We start from the raw sequence: 21,074 nt of genomic DNA, 5'->3' as shown, positions 1-21,074 counted from the left end.
TATCAAGAAACTAGAAGGGTTGATAGACTCCAAGAGTTAAGTACATGAAAATGCTTGTGAAGTGTGTGAAAAACATTTGTCAAACAATGAAGGTTCTAAAGAAGAAGGATAAAAACATTATCTAGAGTTTAAGCTGTGACAGAGTCCTAGGACCTGCAATCTCAATAATTTATAACAGTTTTTTCAGTATCTGCATCACAAAAATTATATAAGCATTGCAGCCCCCAAGGCACAAAATCACAGCTTAAGCTCCAGATAATGTTTTTGACTACTTTTATTTCTAACAGCATTTGTGATAACTGGGAATGTTTTTTCCCAATGAAGCCTAGGAAACAGACAAGAAAGAAAATATTCAAGACACACAGGCACAGCTGGCTTGATGAAAGTAGGGAATACTATCAATATGTTCCCTCGCAGTATATAGTCCACTGTAGAATGACCTTCTGCAAACAACCCTACAGGCTAAGGCTATATACATTCCACCATTTTCTTTATCATACATGTAGTAGTCGAGTTCAGTGTGCAGGCTGGTCTCTGCAGTTAAAGACATAACAAAAGAGGTACTGATGGACTAAAGCTTTGATGGCATGCATGCATTCATTCATGCACTGTGTTTTGTCAACATCATGAAGGAGGGGCTTCAGGATGTGGAATGAGTCATGTTTACATTACAAAGAAGCAGCCACTTCAAAGTGCAATAACAAAAAATTATAACTAGTGCTAATCTATTCAGTCTGATAATTATAGGAATTACTTCTAGATTACAAAACAAGCTATTTTGAAGGGGGAATAAATAACTCTTCTTTTTACACTGTTAAGCTGCTCTTTCTATCTGTTACTTTGTACTAAGTATTTATGTAATTTTGCTGATTTCAAAGACCTTTATCAACTGTCCATAAAATTGGAAAAGTTAAAACCCTCTTAGTGTTACCTGGAATTACATGCCTGAGGCCAAATATCCTGATAATTATATAAGTTAGGTGTTGAGAGGGATCTAGTCAAATCAATTATGTCATTCTTTCTTCCACTGCATAGTAATTAATATGCACAATATTATAGAGACTGATTGGGGCCAGAGTTTTACATTGTGTAACAGTAACAGTCTCTTTAACTGTGTCCAGTGACCCAACCTAACAACAACAACAATCAACTCCATGGCCAAAACGTATAAAATCAGTAATACTTTGTTACTACTTTGTGTTGAGAAGTGTTAGGGCAATGTAGAATAAGATTTTGATGTGAAGATGCTCAGTGACGTCACATACCCTCATTTATGAAATGTTTACATGTTATGGCGAAATCCCAAAGAGCGAACAGTCCTGAACAGGCCAGCCATTTTGTACTTAAAAGTAACAGTGTGTATGTTACTTTGGCCAGCCATTTCATGCACTGGCTGGAAATCTTGGCCAAAGCTTGATGGGATTATGCAACAGTGTGCGGTGGGCAGCACTTTCAGTGTAAGTGTGCTCTGCATGGGGTAGCAGCTGCTTTTTCAGAGCAGGTCCCACCTCTGAGACTGTGACTGGTTCTTTCTGTCAAATCAGCTTCACTGAGAGGATTATTGTAATTCTTTGTATTTGTCCTTCCACAGTGACTTGTTCTTATTTAGACAAATCAGTTTCATTGTGAGTATTGTGGCGATTCCTGATATTTATATTATGTTGTGTTATACTATAGAGCCCTGTTTATCTGACCTGAACTGACCATGGCTAGGGAAAATGAGCAAGAAGGTTGGTTGATCGGCAAAGTGACAAATGTGACTTTTAAAACTGACAAAATACATCAATTTTATGATTTTTTATAGTTTTCATTCTTTCTGCTAACCAGTTTAGTTTAAATAGAAGGTCAGATTACTAAAAGTCGGATGATCCAGACTCTACTATGTTTTTTATTTGTTGAATTTATATGCTTCCTGATGTTTTCCTTTAAATATGGTAAATCAGCCACCTAACATAATTATTTGGTCTTTAAACCTAAACCATGTAACAGTATGTTGATTTCAATCAGGCTGTCCCATGCCTATTTCACATGGGAGTAATCAGCAGGGTGAAGTTGGCAGGCATGCAAATGCGGAACCAACATTTAACACAAAAAGCAGGTTTACAGACGCTTTGAATATTCTGCTGCAAGAAAAGTAAATAACAGTAGTTCCTCACCAGAGACAGGTACTGATCTTTTACAGAGGACATTAAACAAGCCAAAGCAAAGCAGAGAAAAGAGAGGGTAGATGTTACTGAAATTGAATGGAAAGAAAAACTTATTGTACCATTAACAAGATACAACAGCATTATTTTATACTAAGTGCATACAGAAGAGCTGTTCAACATATTACATAATATTCACCTGTAAATTGGATGTGAACGTGCCACACAGATGGAAAAAGAACTACAAACTAAATACAAAAATGTTGTAAAAGAAGGCATTAGGCTGTACCTCCACATATGCAATCCTTGTCAGACTAAGTTGTCTAATTCGAAGAAAGGCATAGTATCCAATTTCCTAACCTCTGATATTTAAAGAATTTAACGTAAGATGCCAGGTAAATCTGGCAGACCTGCAAAGTAACCCTGACAGTTAGCATAAGTATATACTCAATTACCAGGACTATTTAGCCAAGTTTATATTATTGCAACCTCTGAAAAACAAAAAAGCCGAAGAAGTCGCTTACCAGTTACTTGATCTCTTCACCACTTCAGGTGGCCTAAGTGTGCATCAGTCAGATAAGAATTGTTGAACCAATTTAGAAATGCTCTAAAGAACTGTGGCCTTAACTGAAACTGGTACATGGAAAATCAAGACATAGCCAAAGTCAAGGTTCCAATGAATGTGCTAATCAGGATATTCATAATATGATAATGACATGGATGCAGATGACTGAATCAACACATTGGGCTGAAAGTCTCTAATTTACTCACTTCATGGAAAACTGTTCTTTTCATCAAGGCATTCAGCAGTCACAAAAGCAAAAATGGGTTTGAGTATCTCCAATCAGACAAGTACGGTTATGCTCAACTTAGTGACAGATGAAGACCTTAAGAAAGTTGTTGGAGGATGCTATAAATGCAGGACCTCCTGCTGATTATTAAGCTGTCGCTGTGGGGGGTGGAACCATTGGAATCTCCAGGCCAGCTATCAATAATGTGAAAATACTGTGTGTGTTGTATCAAAAGGAACATAATACAGCCCACTGCCGTGAATACTGTAGCAAACATCTCCTTGCAGTTTGTGGAACAAGTAATGAAGCAGGCAAAGGATATGGAGTGAATATCACGTGCAGACTGTGACAAAATAAACAAGAAATCAAGAAAAAGAATTCAGGTGTTCAGGTCAGTTTGCAAGAACAAGGTGCAGAAATGCTTAAATATTCTCATGCAAAATTCCCACCAGAAAAAGTTGGAGACAATGTTCATATCAGTATACCAGATGTTGACAGAGGTCTTGGTGATCTCAGAAGTATTCTTGTAGTTGTCATGAACGTTGAGGATGCTTTCTCCGAGCTAGGAAATAGGTTTCTTGATGCATTTTTTTGCTTGCTTGAGTGACTGGCACTAATTGTACATACAGCTATCTGATGTACACCAAGAATGCAGAAACTTAAACAGTGTGTGAAGCTGGTGAGGTATGTTGTATGTGGCATTCCTTATGGGAGGAAAGTTATTGCATTTAAGAGTGCAAACAGCAGAAAGGAAATGAGACTTATGGATTAGAAAGACTGATTGCAGAAACTGGAGAGTGGGACATCAGAATGACATGAAACAGGAATATAGAAAGTGTGCTGACTATTGGACTAAAGTGGCATGGCATGGGTATAGAGTTTACCACAACAGAAGAAGATATTGTGGGGAGTCTCAGGGGTAGGAAGGTATACCATATTACACTAGGAGCCAGGTGACAGCTATGCAAGAGCAGTCTAACCACAAATGGATGTTCCAGATCACCCACAAACTACTTACTGGAGCATGTGTTGAACACATAATCAGAGTCCATAGTTCATCAAAGTGAAGACAAATTGCCTGTAGCTGATGTTTCATCACATCTCAGGTTGGTATGGAAAATGGTGGTAACGGTGGTGGAGGAGGAGGAGGTGGTGGTGGTGGTGGTGGTGGTGTTCATACTGACTATGCTTTTCGAAGAATGGTTATAGAAAGATAAGATTATAATGTAAAGACTGCTTGTGAGTAATTTTGAGTACCTGTAATTTATGGGTACAGAAAATTAGAAAAAAATTTGTAATATATGGGAAGAAGAAGAACAGGGTTTGAAGATGGGAAGGCTGAGCCTTGTTTGCAGGGAGATGTTAATAACTACCAGTCCAGAGTACTGAAAATGGAAGGAGGCTCAAATGGCTCTGAGCACTATGTGACTTAACTTCTGAGGTCATCAGTCGCCTAGAACTTAGAACTAATTAAACCTAACTAACCTAAGGACATCACACACATCCATGCCCGAGGCAGGATTCCAACCTGCAACCGTGGCGGTCACTCGGCTCCAGACTGTAGCGCCCAGAACCGCACGGCCACTCCGGCCGTCATGGAAGGAGGCAGTGGAAGTTTCAGTACAAGGTCCAGTAGGAAGATCAAGGTCCAACAGGACTGTGAGAGTAACAACTGATAAATGGAGTAGCACAGAGAGTCTAGTATGGACAGGATATAGATGTATGTGATGGTAAGAACTGCAGCATACTACAGGGTACGTAGGTACTACTATAATCCTGCATGTAATACTTGGGTACACACTGTGGTACCAGGCTGCCTGTCATATATTCTGCCATATGGTACCTGCACTGGCGAGCTACCAAGGTCCACCTCTGATGGGCCACATGACTTATGTGCATGGCACTCCATCTGCTGTGCCATCTACCAGAGACCTGCTCTTTATAAATGCAGTTCAGCAGGCACTTGCTCTCATATTGCGTCCATACTTATTGTCAGCAACGAGTAGTATTGGTACCTGGATGCAAACATATGTAAGTTTGTTACTTTCTTGGATTTTTCCTCTGATCTACCAGTTGTTGTGCCAGTTATCCCCACTCCAGAAACCTGCCACTTTTGTTTGATGGAATGTGTAAGTTGTTGTCACATTATTAGCATAAATACACACTTTGTTGCAGCAAGTCTGGAGTTCTACCATTGTCATAAATGGCCCCACCAGACACCCTGGGCCTGGGAGGCCAAACTCCACGGCATCGGTCAAAAATGTGAGTTTGTTATCAATCCTCACCATGAATTCTACCTGATACTATGGTCCATGACACCATCATTTGGTTGGTGCCTGACAATGAAGTGCGTCAATGCCCACTATAGAGCAAGAATCCATACTTGGTTGAAGTGTTAAATATTTCTCAATCTTTCAAGGTATCTTGTGCTGCAGGTGATTGATTGAGAGTTGGTATGACACTGCCACAGTCGCTTCCGTTCCTGGTCATCAGGTGTCTGTCAGTTCTTGAGAGAAAATGATGCGGTAGCCATACAAATAGGGCCCCTGCGCAACAATTGACATGTTGAACAACCACAAAATCAACACCAGTGTTCCTGTCTTGCCCATAACTTTTAGCGCAACATGACTGGCTAAGAGCTGGGCGACTTGCAACATCTGTAGGAAAAAAGGACATATAGTGTCCGAGTCTTTCCCAGCCCCGTCTTCCAGACATGGGCATAGATGTTAAGTGTGTGTCTCCAGTGCTTATGAATCCTAATAAACTGTTAATCAAAGTGAGAGTGATGAGCAAAGTGCTCAGACTACAAATGGACACAGGTCCAACCGTCACTTTACTGAACTCAGAAACTTATACAAATTTCGGATCTATGGCATTGTATCTCATTATTCTACCTTTGGGGAGTTTCAACAAGCAGTAAATGCCAATTCTGGAGCTATTTACAGCTGCCACGACCAATAAATGTATGGTTCATTCCTTGACATTTTTAGAAGTGGATTGTGCTTGCACCAATAATTTGTTCAGTCTGGATGCTTTTCGCTTTTTCCATTTTGGGGATACAGTGCACTTAATTTCCAATCACATCCCTTACCAGAAGTTCAACACACTGTATTCTGCGAGGTTTTTTTTTTTTCTTTGACGATTTAGGTTGTGCCCTAGCTTTGCAGATCACATTACCCTGAAAGTTCTGGTGTGGTTGCACTTTCTTTGTGTGTGCCCTATTCCAGTGGCTTTGCTTGATCAAGTAAAATCAGAATTTGACAGGCTGACATTGTTGGGGGTCATACAGCCTTTTACATCGAGTAAGTGGTCTACCCCTCTTGTGGTTGTTAAAAGAGTGTCTGGTCAGCTCCGCCTTTGTGGTGATTTTAAAGTTTCAGTTAATGCTCACTGTTTCAATTAACGCTCAATCTATCACTGACACCTACTCTTTGCTCCGTTTGGGTGAATTTTTGGATAAACTCTGCAGGGGCCAGTTTTTCTCCAAACTGTTTTACCGGAAGCCTATATGCAGGTTCTGTTGGATGAGGATTCTAAAAAGCTCCTTGTGATTAACACACGCTTTGGGTTGTACCAACATCAGCACCTTCAATTCGGTATGGATAGCACCCCAGCAGTTTTTCAGTATATTTTGGAACATATGACGACGTCCATTCTGGGTTGCATAAACTATCTTGATGACAATGTCACGATGGTTGTGTCCACTGAAGAGCATTTACATAACTCGTGCACCTCGTTCATGGTCTTACATATTGCAGGGTTGAACTGTAGCTCAGCCAAGATACACCTTTTTAGCCATCCATTGTGTATTTGGGGTTTGAGATTTCTCACAATGGTTTTAAGCCTTTATGTCGCCATGTTCCTGCAGTCACAGCTCTGCCTTACCCCAAATATTTCAAAGAACTTTAAACATTTTTAGGCAAAAATTTCTTACAATCACAAATTTATTCCTGGTGTGGAAGCATTGGCTCACCCCCTCCAAAAGTTGCTCCACAAGAATGTTTGTTTTCAGTGGACTCTGGCCTGTGAGTGCATGTTCACACTTTTGAAATCTAAATTACTTTCTGCTCCTTTTTTGACTACTTTCAATCCTGGCGACCACCTGGTTTTGGCTATGGACGCTCTCATAGTATGGACTCAGGGCCATTCTCACATATTGGTATAAGGGTGGTTCCTAATGTCTGATATATTACGCATCAAAAATGCTCGATTCACTCATCAGTGCCACTTCCAAATTGAAAAGGAAGCACTTTCTATCGTCCATACTGTCAAAAGTTTCATGTGTTCTTGTATGGGTCTAAGTTTCATCTCATTCCTGACCACAGGCCCTTGGTTTCTTTGTTTAATCTGTCTGCTTTGTTGCCTGACAAAACAGCAGACCACTTTCAAAGCTGGGCCTTATTTCTGTCTGGCTACATTTATGAAACAAATATCTGGCCTACTGTGCAACATGCCTACATCGATGTGCTGTCCTGGCTTCTGATTGGGGGAGATCCTACTTTTCATCAGGATGAGAACTCCTTTGTTTTCACTTAGATGTTGAGGTGCTACTTACAGTGGATGGGTTTCCAGTTACAGGCTTCTGGATCACAGCTGCTGTCCTTGCCGATTCGGTTTTGCATCAAGTTGTTCACCTCGTTCAGCACCGTTGGCCACACAGGCCTCCGGTCAAGACTTCTGACCCTCTGCATAACTATTTTGCCCTCCATCACCACTTTTCGGTATGGTAGTGTTCTCTTAGCTACAGATGGGCTGTCGGGCTGTGATCCCAGCGGCTCTATCCCAGGCTGTGCTCCAGCTCCTACTTCAGGGAACTGAGGAGTCTTGCGTACCAAGTCATTGGCCGGTGACCATGTGTTTTGGCCTGGCATCGATGGTGACGACGTGCACCTTGTCGTGTCACGCTCTCAATATGCCACCCAACAGGTGGTGCAGCAGGTGACGTTCTCTTCATGGCACCCATCATAGTGTCTATGGGAACGTGTTGATGTTGAATTCACAGGACTCTTCCTAAATTCTTCCTGGTTGTTGGTGCTTCCTCTAAATTTCCATGTTATCTGCTGTCCTTTGATATTAGCTACGTCTTTAATTCATTCCCCCCTCCAAAACTTTTCAATTGAAGGACTGCTTTATATACTAGTGACAAGTAATGGTCCACAGTCTGTGTCTCACACCTTTTATGATTTCTGTGTGTGTTCAAGCATTTGACATGTGACAGCTCCTCCTCTTCACCCCCATTTAATGGCGAGGCAGAACGTCTCGTCTGCACGATAAAGGATCAGATGAAGAAAAACATTACAGACTCCTCCAGGACACCGCCTTGACATGCATCTTGAGTTCGTACAGGTCTACCCCAATGGGGGGATCAGAGTTCAGCCAAGATCCTGCATAGTTGACAGTCATGCACTCTCCTGCATCTGTTCGTACTGCACAACCAATTCCCATCGATGCAGCCCTCACCATGATTCGCTCCTGGTTCTGCGAACTGCATTCAGGAGTTCGGCTGCCGACCAAATTGGATTCTAGCCAGTCCACAAGGCTGCTGCCTCTGTATGGTGCAGCCCGGTGATAGGTTGGTGGCATGCCGTTATGACCAGCTGTGTCCTCGTGCTATGGTGAAGGTCGTGGGTCGGCTGCTGCCACCTCTGCCTCCTCCCTCAGTGTCTAGTCTGGCCTCGCAGGGCTACTCTGCTGTGGGGGCAGACCCACACTCTTTATGGATGCTCCCACCTCCTGCCTTTCCTCTGAGATCCAGCCCCCCAGCACCTGCTACCAGAACTTCCCACATGCTTCAATGCCACCGGTAATTCCACCACTTGTTGGGCCAGTGCCTTCAACACCAGTGTCCCCAGTGCCCCTGACTGAGCAGCTGGCATAACCACAACAAGGAACTGGACATCAAGATACAACCAACGCCATTGTCACTGGTCATATCTTACGGTACATTGCTGGGCTGTTGTGTACATTCACGGCCTTTCCGCTTCGGCCCCTATCCACTGGTTCTGGCCCAGAATATGGTGATCTCTGCAAAGGCCATGTATGTTTCAATTGTCGTCTGATGGTCATATTGGTGGAGTGTCCTTTCCCCAAGAGGGAAGGGGGTGGTGGGTGTTACATCTCTGTATGTAGTACATGGATGTACACTGCGGCACCAGGCTGCCAGAACGTTACACCTTGAATATTCCACTGATAGCATCTGCATAAGCTGGCCACCAGAGACTGCCTGCAGTGGGCCACATGACTCGCACACAAGACAGACCATCTGCCACTATCAGAGTCCTTTTCTTTATAAGCGCAGTGCAGCAGGAACTCGCTCTCATATGGTATTCAAACTTATTGTCAGCAACTGCTTATTTCAGCACCTGGATTGTTTCTCTGTTTGTGTCCATATTCTCAACTGATGTTCACTTATATGTGGAAGTAGAATAAACTTTGGATCACTGTAGGTGTGCTGCTGTTTGTGTCTTACACTATAATGCAGGTACTTAATTGCTTGCATGTCAGAATGAGTGGGAAAATTAAGGAAAAATACAAAAATGAGTGAAAAATGGTCAGTGAAAGGGAAGAACTGTGGGAGCAAAAGTAGAGAGTGGCAACAAAATGCAGAAGGGAGGAAAGATAATGGAAAAACAAGAATTAGGGAAAAATTGATAATGATAACATATAAATGAAGTGCAAACATGGACACTTGAGGAATTGTACAACATACATATTGGGCACATATGACGAGTTTTCTGGAGACCAAACAGCTACCATGAAATAATCACTGTGGTTTCTCTGAACACTGATTGTGTGAAACCCAGTTTGTTCTGCCTATTCAACACATCCAAAAGGCAGGGTCACATTGATACTGTGTTTCTTGACTTGAAGAAAGCCTTTGCTAAAGTTTTACACCTTACAAGGAGAGGTCCCCAGCGGTAGGATCTACTGCTTGAAACTATCAATACATTAATGTAGGTTAAGGTCCCAGGTAGTACAGCCTGCAACCACTCACTCTGGTGGGCCACCATTTGCGAGTAATTGACAAAAAAAAAATGGAATTTTGCATAATACTCTACAGTTTTAAAATAACAATACCGTATAAACCAGTTGTGAAGCTTAATGGTTATAGTAATATTATGTGAAGGAGAGTCACTACTCACCATATAGCGGAGATGCTGAGTCACAGACTCATGTGCAAAAGGTTGTGGGTTTGAAACTCGTTAGGTTCTTTGAAATGAATGACAGGAATTAAAAATGAGAGCAATTGAAAAACTTAATATGCTGATTAAAATGACACGACAAAGGAATAAAAATAAAAAATTACACTTAAACCAAATAACTTAATAAAAACAATCATCAAAATCATTTCAATACAGATTTAAAAAATAAGAGATTTCAAAGCATCTAACGAGATTCAAACCCACAATCTTTTGTGTTTGAGTCTAGTGCTACAACCATCAAGCTATGCAACTAGTTTGTAAAACACTACTATTTTAAAATTGTAGAGTATCACACAAAATTCCAATTCTTTTTTTCCATCAATTACTTGCAATGATGGCCCACAGAGGTAAATGGTTGCAGGGTGTAGTACCTGGGATCTTAATCTACATCACCATATAGATGGTTTCAAAAGGTCGATCCCACTGCTGGAGATCTCTCCTTGTTAGCAACATAAATGAAATGTGTGCCAATGGTATATCTGAACAGATGTGTGATTTGTAATGGGTACCTTTAGGGGCTGTAACACCTGGAGGGTGCATCCCCAGGTGGTGGATAGGTGCAAGCTTCCCAGACATGGTTAGTAGGGGGAAATGAAATACCTCCCATGGACCAACAAGCAAAGCAGCATCTGACTCTAAGGGAATGGCTGCAGAAGGTGTCTGTATCCTGTATTTGGGGGGGGGGGGGGGGGGGGGGGCAGCCTCCAAGAATTGAGGAAAGCAGTAGAATAGCACAGCAGATTATTTCCCCTGCATAATGCAACTCAATTTTATGTTCAAACTATGGCTCCCGTCTATGTTAAGTCAATATCTGTCCCTCACTCTGATCTCCAGGAAGGACAATCTTGAAAGGAGGTGCAATGTCAAAACAAGAATTGGTATTTGGAATGTCAGAACATTGTTACAAGAAGGGAAACTAGAAACCCTTAAAAGAGAAAGAGAGAGGGAGAGAGAGATGGAAAAGAATTATATGATCCTGGTAGGAGTTGCTGAGGTAAGTTGGGATGGACATGGAGAATTGAATCAGATGAACACGTAATACACTTGGGTCACTCAAAAAGTAATGCCTCATTTTTTTTCTCTGCAAGTAGGGTTTGTTAAAAGAAAATTTGAATTTGACGCTATTTCACAAAGTTTCTTCTCCAATCCACTGGAGTAGTAACATTCTAAATTAACAGATACCAGTACTGCAGTCATTTGCAAAACGGCCAACATATATGCTCATGACAGACAGCGCTCTTTGACAGAATTCCTGAATGCATAAGGTGGAATGGCCATTCACATTCATGAAGGACTGAAAACTGTCTGTGGTGATGCAACAGTGGATATCAGCACTATTAGATGATGGGTTCATTGCTGTAATGAAGCATTCTTTTGCAACTTGCTGTACACTTTCATAATTATACGTAGGTTGGAACTTAAATAGTGGCCAAACAGCTGTGGAGACACGATGCAATGGAATCTACTGTTGTCGCTGATGTATGCACAACTGACGGAAACACAGTCACTTGTGAGCGAGTGGTCTAACGTAACGGTGTCACTATGTTTTCGAAACAGGAACAACGGAGTTGGATCAAGATTGAATGTGCCAGTGGTTGTACAAATGCCAATGCAACAAAATCCAACGAATGGTGTCATTATGAGTCACTGCGAAAGTCAAAAGTGTGTCAGAGCCCCAGTACAGTGAAAGTTATGGTGATCCTCTTGTACGAGTTTGATGATGCTATCCTAACGCATTATGTCTTCCACGGTAGACCGTCAATGCACATTATTACTCTTCGTTTTTGGAAGCATCACCTGCGATCAGCTTTGCGAAAGAAGCGGAGACACTTTCTGCGCAACCCGCCCACCATTTTGCATGACAATGTGCGGGCACATACGGTGCAAGCTATGGATGCTCTGTTTGGTCAATGGGACTGGGAAGTACTGTACCATCCACCATACTCCCTGGACTTAAGTCCTTGTGACTTTGATTTGATTCCAAAAATGAAGGAACCACTTCGCGGCATTTGCTTCAGAACTGTCCCAGAGATTCGACAGGCAGCAGACTGCTCCATTTGTACCATCAACAGAATGGTATACTATGCCTTCCACATTGCTGGCAATGGGTTCTACACAATGCTGGTGACTACTTACAAGAACAGTAACAGGAGCAAACATGTAACTCTTTTGTATCAGTTGTGAATAAATAGTTGCCACTATTTAAGTTCCAACCCTTGTACTTTTAATGTCTCCAATGTCAACACCCCTTTTCCACATCTGCATGTAACAGGCCTCTGCAAATCTACCTCAGAACAAGGGCAATGGCTCATGCAATCACTTGCGCGCGCTCGCGCGCACACACACACACACACACACACACACACACACACACACACTTGTTCATGTTGATTAACTCTGAAGAAGATCTCTGCCTTTCCATAAACCTGTTTGTTGCTCACATGCACTTCAATCTGTATTCACATATTAAAGCACGATATCCTATACTTTCTACCTATGTTAGCCAGTACGCACTCAAAGTTCCACCTAACTACTGACCAGTTTGCAGCCTGTCAGTCCTAGAAGTTTAGAGATTGTATTAACAAAAAACAGAGGAAAGTTAAGTTTGTGATCATAATGCTTCAAATGTTCTACATAGCCTTCCCCTAATTGAGTACCAATGAACAGATTGTTCACAAATCATGTGAAACTGTCAGAAAATTCCTTCTTTGGGATGTTGATCAACTCACATGTGACTTTGGCTTGAATATCGGTTATGCTGTCAAAAGTGTTGACCCTTCATGTTAATTTCTGCCGTCTGTCTTTTTGTGGTAGGTTCATATTTATAGCAACAAGTATTGTCACCTGTGATACCTCTTCCAGAGGAATTGTCAGGTGTGTGGGGGCAATCTTTGCATACACTTTTCTCTACTTCAAAACATTCTGGAGAAAGTCCTGAATACTTGATTAAGAGAGGCTGCTACATTACGATTTTTGATGCATCAACGTCGATAATTTATGGCCACACATCCACTACTTAACACTGTCTACTGCCAGCTAACTGGTTGCACGCACATCTGTTGTTTACAGTTATTAATTCAAGTTGCAACTATAGTCTCTGTGCTGATGTCGCTTATATGTCATGAATAAAACCAGTCTCAGAACTTACAGGTTTTATGCCTAAATCTGAAAACCTTAATTTCAATATCTATTAGTCTTTCTACCACAGATTTTTTACAGGGAGTTCTTCCAGTCTCAGTTACAAGATTTGCCCAGGAAATAAAGACGAAAGGCAAATAAAAATGAAAGGCAAATAAAAATGAAAGGAAAGTTATTTGTCCACAGCTTGCAACACTTCCAATTCCTTCACCCCAAATGATGGGCCATAATTCATCAGTCCTCTGTTGTGAGATTGTGTGTTTCAAAAGTATACTTAAAATGGTATGATAATTCCAAATTCCACCAAGTGAGATCTCTGTGTTATAACAAAACAAGTAAACAATTGTCTTGACTCGAATTTGGTGTGGACGAAACTTGCAAAGCTAACACCCTGTTGGGAAGTGATAACAACTGACAGAATGGTAAACCACACACATTTACATGCACCTAAATGTGTACTTTTAACGTGAGACAAAAACTGTTCTTGGATGTCCAAAACAAAAACATCAAAGAATGTTGTCACAGCGAATTTGTTTGTAGCATGATAATGACCATATGCCCATCATTCTCATGGGACACAAGAACTACTACAGTCATTTGGATAAACTAAAAATAAATTTGCTGCACAGCCCACTTTTTGCACTAGGGCTTTCACTTATTGACAGAGCTAAAGGAATACCTGGAACACACTGCTTCTGAAGATGAAATCAAACACTGGAAAATCCAGTATCGAATAGTGACAATATTATGACCAGGATAGACTGCTGTTCACCATATTGAGGAGACGACGAGTCACAGACAGGCACAACAAAGAGACTGCCACACAAGAGAGCTTTCACGCAAAATGAATGAATAAATAAATAAATACACACACACACACACACACACACACACACACACTACACAGCCTTCTGTTCCACCAGAGCACTCATAAATCCCTCTCATTTTTTCTTTTCTTCTCCCCCTCCTGTACTTTTCTCTTCTTCTGCCCCTCCTGCTCTCCATGCCACCCAAACCACCTGCCGGCACACAGCAACCCTACAATATCCCCACCATGTCCCTGCATGCTCCCACAAGCACAACACACACACAAATGACCACTGTTTCTGGTCACCGAGGCTGAACTGCGAGCAACTGCACTTGATGGGAAACTGAACCTCTGGTTGGTGGGGGTACGAAGGCTGGGGTGAGGAGGAGGGATAGTGTGGTAGATGTTGGGGAGGATGTAGTGCTGCTTGTGGGGGCATGCAGGGACATGTAGGGGCCATGGTAGAGTTTGTGTGTACAGTCAGTACGTTTGGGGGGGGGGGGGGGGGAGAGCAAGAGCAAAAAAGGAGAAAAGTACAGGATGGGTAGAAGAAGAGGAAAAAAAAAGTGGTGATGGGGGGGGGGGGAGAGAGACTTGTGAGTGTGTTGGTGGAACAGAAAGCTGTGTAGTGCTGGAGCGGAAACAGAAGCAGGACGGGGGGAGGGGGGTAGAGAGGAGAGGGGGAGAGCGGGAGGGTGAGGGGGGAGAGCGGGGAGGGGGAGAGGGAGGGGGGAGAGCGGGGAGGGGGAGAGGGAGGGGGGGAGAGCGGGGAGGGGGAGAGGGAGGGGGAGAGGGAGGGGGGAGAGCGGGGAGGGGGAGGGGGGAGAGCGGGGAGGGGGAGGGGGGAGAGCGGGGAGGGGGAGGGGGAGAGCGGGGAGGAGGGAGGAGGGAGGGGGAGAGCGGGGAGGAGGGAGGGGGAAGAGGGGGGAGAGCGGGGAGGAGGGAGGGGGGAGAGCGGGGAGGAGGGAGAGCATAGGAGAGAGTGGGGAGAGCGGCGAGGAGGGAGAGGGGAGAGCGGCGAGGAGGGAGAGGGGAGAGCGGCGAGGAGGGAGAGGGGAGAGCGGCGAGGAGGGAGAGGGGACAGCGGCGAGGAGGGAGAGGGGACAGCGGCGAGGAGGGAGAGGGGACAGCGGCGAGGAGGGAGAGGGGACAGCGGCGAGGAGGGAGAGGGGACAGCGGCGAGGAGGGAGAGGGGACAGCGCCGAGGAGGGAGAGGGGACAGCGGCGAGGAGGGAGAGGGGAGAGCGGCGAGGAGGGAGAGGGGAGAGCGGCGGGGAGGGGGAGGGGAGAGCGGCGGGGAGGGGGAGGGGAGAGCGGCGGGGAGGGGGAGGGGAGAGCGGCGGGGAGGGGGAGGGGAGAGCGGCGGGGAGGGGGAGGGGAGAGCGGCGGGGAGGGGGAGGGGAGAGCGGCGGGGAGGGGGAGGGGAGAGCGGCGGGGAGGGGGAGGGGAGAGCGGCGGGGAGGGAAAGGGGAGAGCGGCGGGGAGGGGGAGGGGAGAGCGGCGGGGAGGGAAAGGGGAGAGCGGCGGGGAGGGAAAGGGGAGAGCGGCGGGGAGGGGGAGGGGAGAGCGGCGGGGAGGGGGAGGGCAGAGCGGCGGGGAGGGGGAGGGCAGAGCGGCGGGGAGGGGGAGGGGAGAGCGGCGGGGAGGGGGAGGGGAGAGCGGCGGGGAGGGGGAGGGGAGAGCGGCGGGGAGGGGGAGGGGAGAGCGGCGGGGAGTGGGAGGGGAGAGCGGCGGGGAGTGGGAGGGGAGAGCGGCGGGGAGGGGGAGGGGAGAGCGGCGGGGAGGGGGAGGGGGAGGGGAGAGCGGCGGGGAGGGGGAGGGGAGAGCGGCGGGGAGGGGGAGGGGAGAGCGGCGGGGAGGGGGAGGGGAGAGCGGCGGGGAGGGGGAGGGGAGAGCGGCGGGGAGGGGAGAGCGGCGGGGAGGGGAGAGCGGCGGGGAGGGGGAGGGGAGAGCGGCGAGGAGGGGGAGGGGAGAGGGGGGTGGAGAATGGAAGGAGGGGGGGTCGAGAATGGATGGAGGGGGGGTCGAGAATGGATGGAGGGGGGGTCGAGAATGGATGGAGGGGGGGTCGAGAATGGATGGAGGGGGGGGGGGGTCGAGAATGGATGGAGGGGGGGGGGGTCGAGAATGGATGGAGGGGGGGGGGTCGAGAATGGATGGAGGGGGGTCGAGAATGGATGGAGGGGGGTCGAGAATGGATGGAGGGGGGGTCGAGAATGGATGGAGGGGGGGTCGAGAATGGATGGAGGGGGGGTCGAGAATGGATGGAGGGGGGGTCGAGAATGGATGGAGGGGGGGTCGAGAATGGATGGAGGGGGGTCGAGAATGGAAGGAGGGGGGGGGGGTCGAGAATGGAAGGAGGGGTGGTCGAGAATGGAAGGAGGGGGGGGTGGAGAATGGAAGGAGGGGGGGTGGAGAATGGAAGGAGGGGGGGGGGGTGGAGAATGGAAGGAGGGGGGGGTGGAGAATGGAAGGAGGGGGGGGTGGAGAATGGAAGGAGGGGGGGGGTGGAGAATGGAAGGAGGGGGGGTGGAGAATGGAAGGAGGGGGGTGGAGAATGGAAGGAGGGGGGGTGGAGAATGGAAGGAGGGGGGGTGGAGAATGGAAGGAGGGGGGGGGTGGAGAATGGAAGGAGGGGGGTGGAGAATGGAAGGAGGGGGGTGGAGAATGGAAGGAGGGGGGTGGAGAATGGAAGGAGGGGGGGGGTGGAGAATGGAAGGAGGGGGGGTGGAGAATGGAAGGAGGGGGAGGGAGAATGGAAGGAGGGGGGAGGGAGAATGGAAGGAGGGGGGGTGGAGAATGGAAGGAGGGGGGGGTGGAGAATGGAAGGAGGGGGGAGGGAGAATGGAAGGAGGGGGGAGGGAGAATGGAAGGAGGGGGGAGGGAGAATGGAGGGGGAGGTGAGGGGTAAGGTGGAGGTTAAGAGGGAGATGTATTGGGTTGGGCCTGGCGATATGAGAAGAGACTGGAGACCCTGTTGAAATTCTGGATTGGTGTCACTACGGCAGCGTTTGTGAGTGGATGAATCTGACAGTCCTTCTACCAGGTATTTCTCGACGTTCCAAACCACAGTGGTGAAGCCTTTGTCTGCATGTAAGGTTATAAGGCAGGTGGTGGTATATTGCAGTTCTTTCTGCAGATGTAAGGTTTGCTTCCTTGTTGAGGAATTTGTGGAATGAAGGTGACACAAGGTTGAGAAATTTTGGAATGTTAACAAGGGGTGATTTTGGAGCAGTGTGAGTGGATCACGGTTGGGTGGAGGAGTGAGCTGAGTTCGGCGGGGATCAACAATGGCTTTGAGTTGATTGTGGTTGGTACAGTTTGTGGTGAAATAGTGTCTCCACTGTTGGGACCACAGGAAGGAGAGGAGGCCTATAACAATTCCGCTACAATTGAATTGGTGTATGGGGTAAAAGGTAATGCCATTGGAAAGACTGATACTTCTGTGGATCGATGCTTCTGAAGGAAAGGTCATGACTATGTTTCGAGTCTGTTTAGACTCTGAATTCTGTGTGGTGTGGGAGGGAATTTATGAGGGTGTGGTATATGTAGTACAATCTACAAGGCACATTTTGTAGTTAATGTATCAGTGGAAAAGTGATTAAGGCAAGATAGAATATTTATTCAATTAGTTAATAAAAAATGCTTGTACCTATGGCTCACAAGTTTTATAGATACTGGTAGTGATTAAGTGGGAAAGAAATTGAATGCATATTCTAAACATGATAATATAGCACTTCACAAACATTTCTTGTGCTTTGTATCTTCTTTTTCCGGAGAACTGTCATTAATGCATGAAAGCATTTCATCATCATTTTACCACTCCTCCCCACTACCTCATTTAAATATCTCTCTTGTCCCAGAAATTTTCAGTAGAGAGAGGGATGCCCAGCTGCTGAAGTATTTTACTATTTTAACTCCAGAAGCCCTTGCAGTGGTAGTTAAAGTGGTGTGTGTGTGTGTGTGTGTGTGTGTGTGTGTGTGTGTGTTTTGGAAAAGTAGGCAAGTTAAAGTTTTTTTTTTCTTCTCAACACAATGTTAGTTTACAGTACTTGTGGAAATTCTCCTTGTGCATACATTTCAATGCACTTTGGATGAAAAGGCAAAGGACAATTAGAACTCAATTTAGAATAATATTTTACAGAAGACGAGAAAGCATTTATCTATAATAGGAAGAGCATTAACAGCAATCAGAGGGTGTCATGTTAAATTCTATTCTATCCAACACCATATTGTTAATAATGGAGAAGTCCCATAACCAAATAAGAAAGAAGCTATTAATAAGCTACATCATGGTGCATACCGAGTGATTTGCCACACAATCAGGTGACTGGCTGCATCCTGAGCCTCTTCCGCATCGTCCACTGAAACGGGCAACCAACAGCCACACACACATTTTCAAATTAATGAAAAGAACTGAAACTTGTTTCATGCAAAAAATAACCACATTAAGCTCCTTTAAAACAGCACCTTTTTCTTTTCTATGTTTTTAATAGTTTTAGTTAACAGACTAAATCTGTTAATTTGTCTTAGGATATTATTTGTCCAAGAGGTAAGGTAATCAGCAAATGAGAATCATGTTAAATTGTTTGATCTTCTAAATTTAAGATATACCATAAGAACAACCACCACATTTAAAGGTTATGTATTACCAGTAGTTTATCACCAACACACAAAAACATCAGTAACATAACAAGCTGTATGCAAGCAGAGCATCAAAGTGTTGTTACATAGCAGTGAGTATGTATATGTAGGTGTAGGTGTAGGTGTAGGTGTAGGGGTGTGTGTGTGTGTGTGTGTGTGTGTTTTTAATTTTTTTTTTTATTTTTACAGCTACCCATTTTTGAAGGGCAAGTGAAAGCAAATATAAACCAGATACGAATAAAAAAAATAGCAGACCGCCAGCAAGTCAACAATAAACTGCATTTTTCATATTACATTACACTGAAGCTCAACTGTTTTCAGAATGACAAATGCTGAGTGGTGAACATTCACAGTATGAAAGATGGAAATTTAAAGAGACAAGTAATTTGATGATACATCTATCCTGAAATTTAGTAAATGAATAGATAGTATAACAACAACCATAAATGACAAGAAGGGTTTAGAGACACCCAAAAGAATATTACAATGATAACACTGCAGTAGACAAAATGGAAATGTACCTGAAGAACTCTCAAAATAACAGTAGAAGTCTTAATCTTGTTCCCTAAGTGAAGGATTAGATCAGTTGGGGAAACAGATTATTCCTGTCTTGTTAAATAACCAAACTAAGGGTAAGTATAAAGACTGGACTGTAATAAAAGTTAATGCTAATTTTTTTGAAAATAGATGCCACAGAATGTGGAATAATATTCAAATGTTATGTAATAATTGTTTTAGCTAATGATAACACAAGTGCCAGATGGCAAATCATGGTGTCCTACCACAGTGTTCGTGTAAGTGTTTATTATGGGGAGAGTAAAGGTGGGTGGTGACTTGAGCTGTTGTCTGGACGTTTGAAGATTAATCCTTGGATATGAATTGTATATCAATGGAGTAACTGCTACAACTGGCTGTTCATTTGCATTTTTGCCAAGAAACAAGTCTGCCTAACAAAAAGCAAAGAGCTTGCACGATTTACAAATATAATTACTGGGCCTCAGAAGACAACTCAAGACAAATTAGATAATTGCTGAATGACACAACCTACCACAAATACATTTTAAATGTTTTATTTTAGTGCCCTAACTGGTTGTGGGCTACCATGTCCATTTTCAGATGGCTAATATTTTCAGTTACATAGTTTTGATGTACAGCATGTCATCTGGCCTACACCACACAAGCATATTTTAGTATTTTGTGACACTTTGTAAGTTTTTCATGAATAAAAACATTTAAGTGCTTGCATTTATTTATAAATAATGTGAAACAGTTGTGTTCACTTATTTAAGTTCCAGTAGATGGCGATTTGCTTTGTTTTAGTCCACGTTGATTACCTGGTTGACATATACATTATTGAATTCCACACAGGCACACATTTTGTAAATAAATTACTGCGGCACACTTCATAATCTCTTAACGTCAGTGTTGAACTTCATACATGTGCTATATACTTGATGGTTTTCTTTACAATTTATGATTAAGCAAAGACAAAAAGATATCTTTCATTTTCTATTGTCTAAGGATATAAAAAGAGTAAAGACAACGTGTGGGATGTGAAAAATGCAACATATCAATTACAGAAAAATATTTGAATATAATAGAAGGAAACATTCCACGTGGGAAAAAATATATCTAAAACAAAGATGATGTGACTTACCAAACGAAAGCGCTGGCACGTCGACAGACACACAAACAAACACAAACATACACACAAAATTCTAGCTTTCGCAACCAACGGTTGCCTCGTCAGGAAAGAGGGAAGGAGAGGGAAAGAGGGAAGGAGAGGGAAAGACGAAAGGATTTGGGTTTTAAGGGAGAGGGTAAGGAGTCATTCCAATCCCGGGAGCGGAAAGACTTACCTTAGGGGGAAAAAAGGACGGGTACACACTCGCGCACACACACACATATCCATCCACACATATACAGACACAAGCAGATATATACAGAGGCAAAGTCTTTGGTAAGTTTGCATTATAAGATTAAGAGACAAGAGTGGTTTTTTTTTTTTTATGTAATTACCAGCACAAATTTTGGCACAATACTTTAAAGCCAACTGATTGTATACTATAAATTAGACATATACGTACAGATATTTATATATACAGACATTTGATTATCATTACAGATTATAAATTAGTTGCAGAATATGTAGAATTAGAAAGTTGGAGGGGGGATGAAAGAAACACATTTGTTCATCGTATAGTTTATATTTACACAATATTATACTAGTATCTTAAACAGGTTTTTGTTTGATTTCTGTGAACATCCCAAGGAAATTATTTAGAAACTGTTTATTGGCTAGCTCCAGCTGCTAATTTAGAATGTATTGAGGAGCAGTGAGAGTGTG

The 21,074-nt window shown here is 44.1% G+C and overlaps 1 protein-coding gene across 13 annotated transcripts in view; it reads right to left on the bottom strand.

Moving 5' to 3' along the window:
• The window catches only part of LOC126481976 (C-Jun-amino-terminal kinase-interacting protein 4), a 271,973-nt gene that overhangs the window by 26,977 nt on the left and 223,922 nt on the right, over positions 1-21,074 (bottom strand). The window contains exon 27 of one of the 13 annotated variants that reach the window (XM_050106008.1): positions 18,387-18,447. The exons of the other annotated variants lie outside the window; for them this stretch is intronic. Within the exon in view, the coding sequence (XP_049961965.1) occupies positions 18,387-18,447 (61 nt within the window). The remainder of the gene's footprint in view (positions 1-18,386; positions 18,448-21,074) is intronic. 13 annotated transcript variants of the gene reach the window in all.

Source organism: Schistocerca serialis, chromosome 1 (genome assembly GCF_023864345.2).
Source record: "Schistocerca serialis cubense isolate TAMUIC-IGC-003099 chromosome 1, iqSchSeri2.2, whole genome shotgun sequence".
NCBI classification, from domain to species: domain Eukaryota; kingdom Metazoa; phylum Arthropoda; class Insecta; order Orthoptera; family Acrididae; genus Schistocerca; species Schistocerca serialis.
The sequence above is the reverse complement of the archived record's forward strand: the minus strand, read 5'-3'. Positions and strand labels throughout refer to the sequence as shown.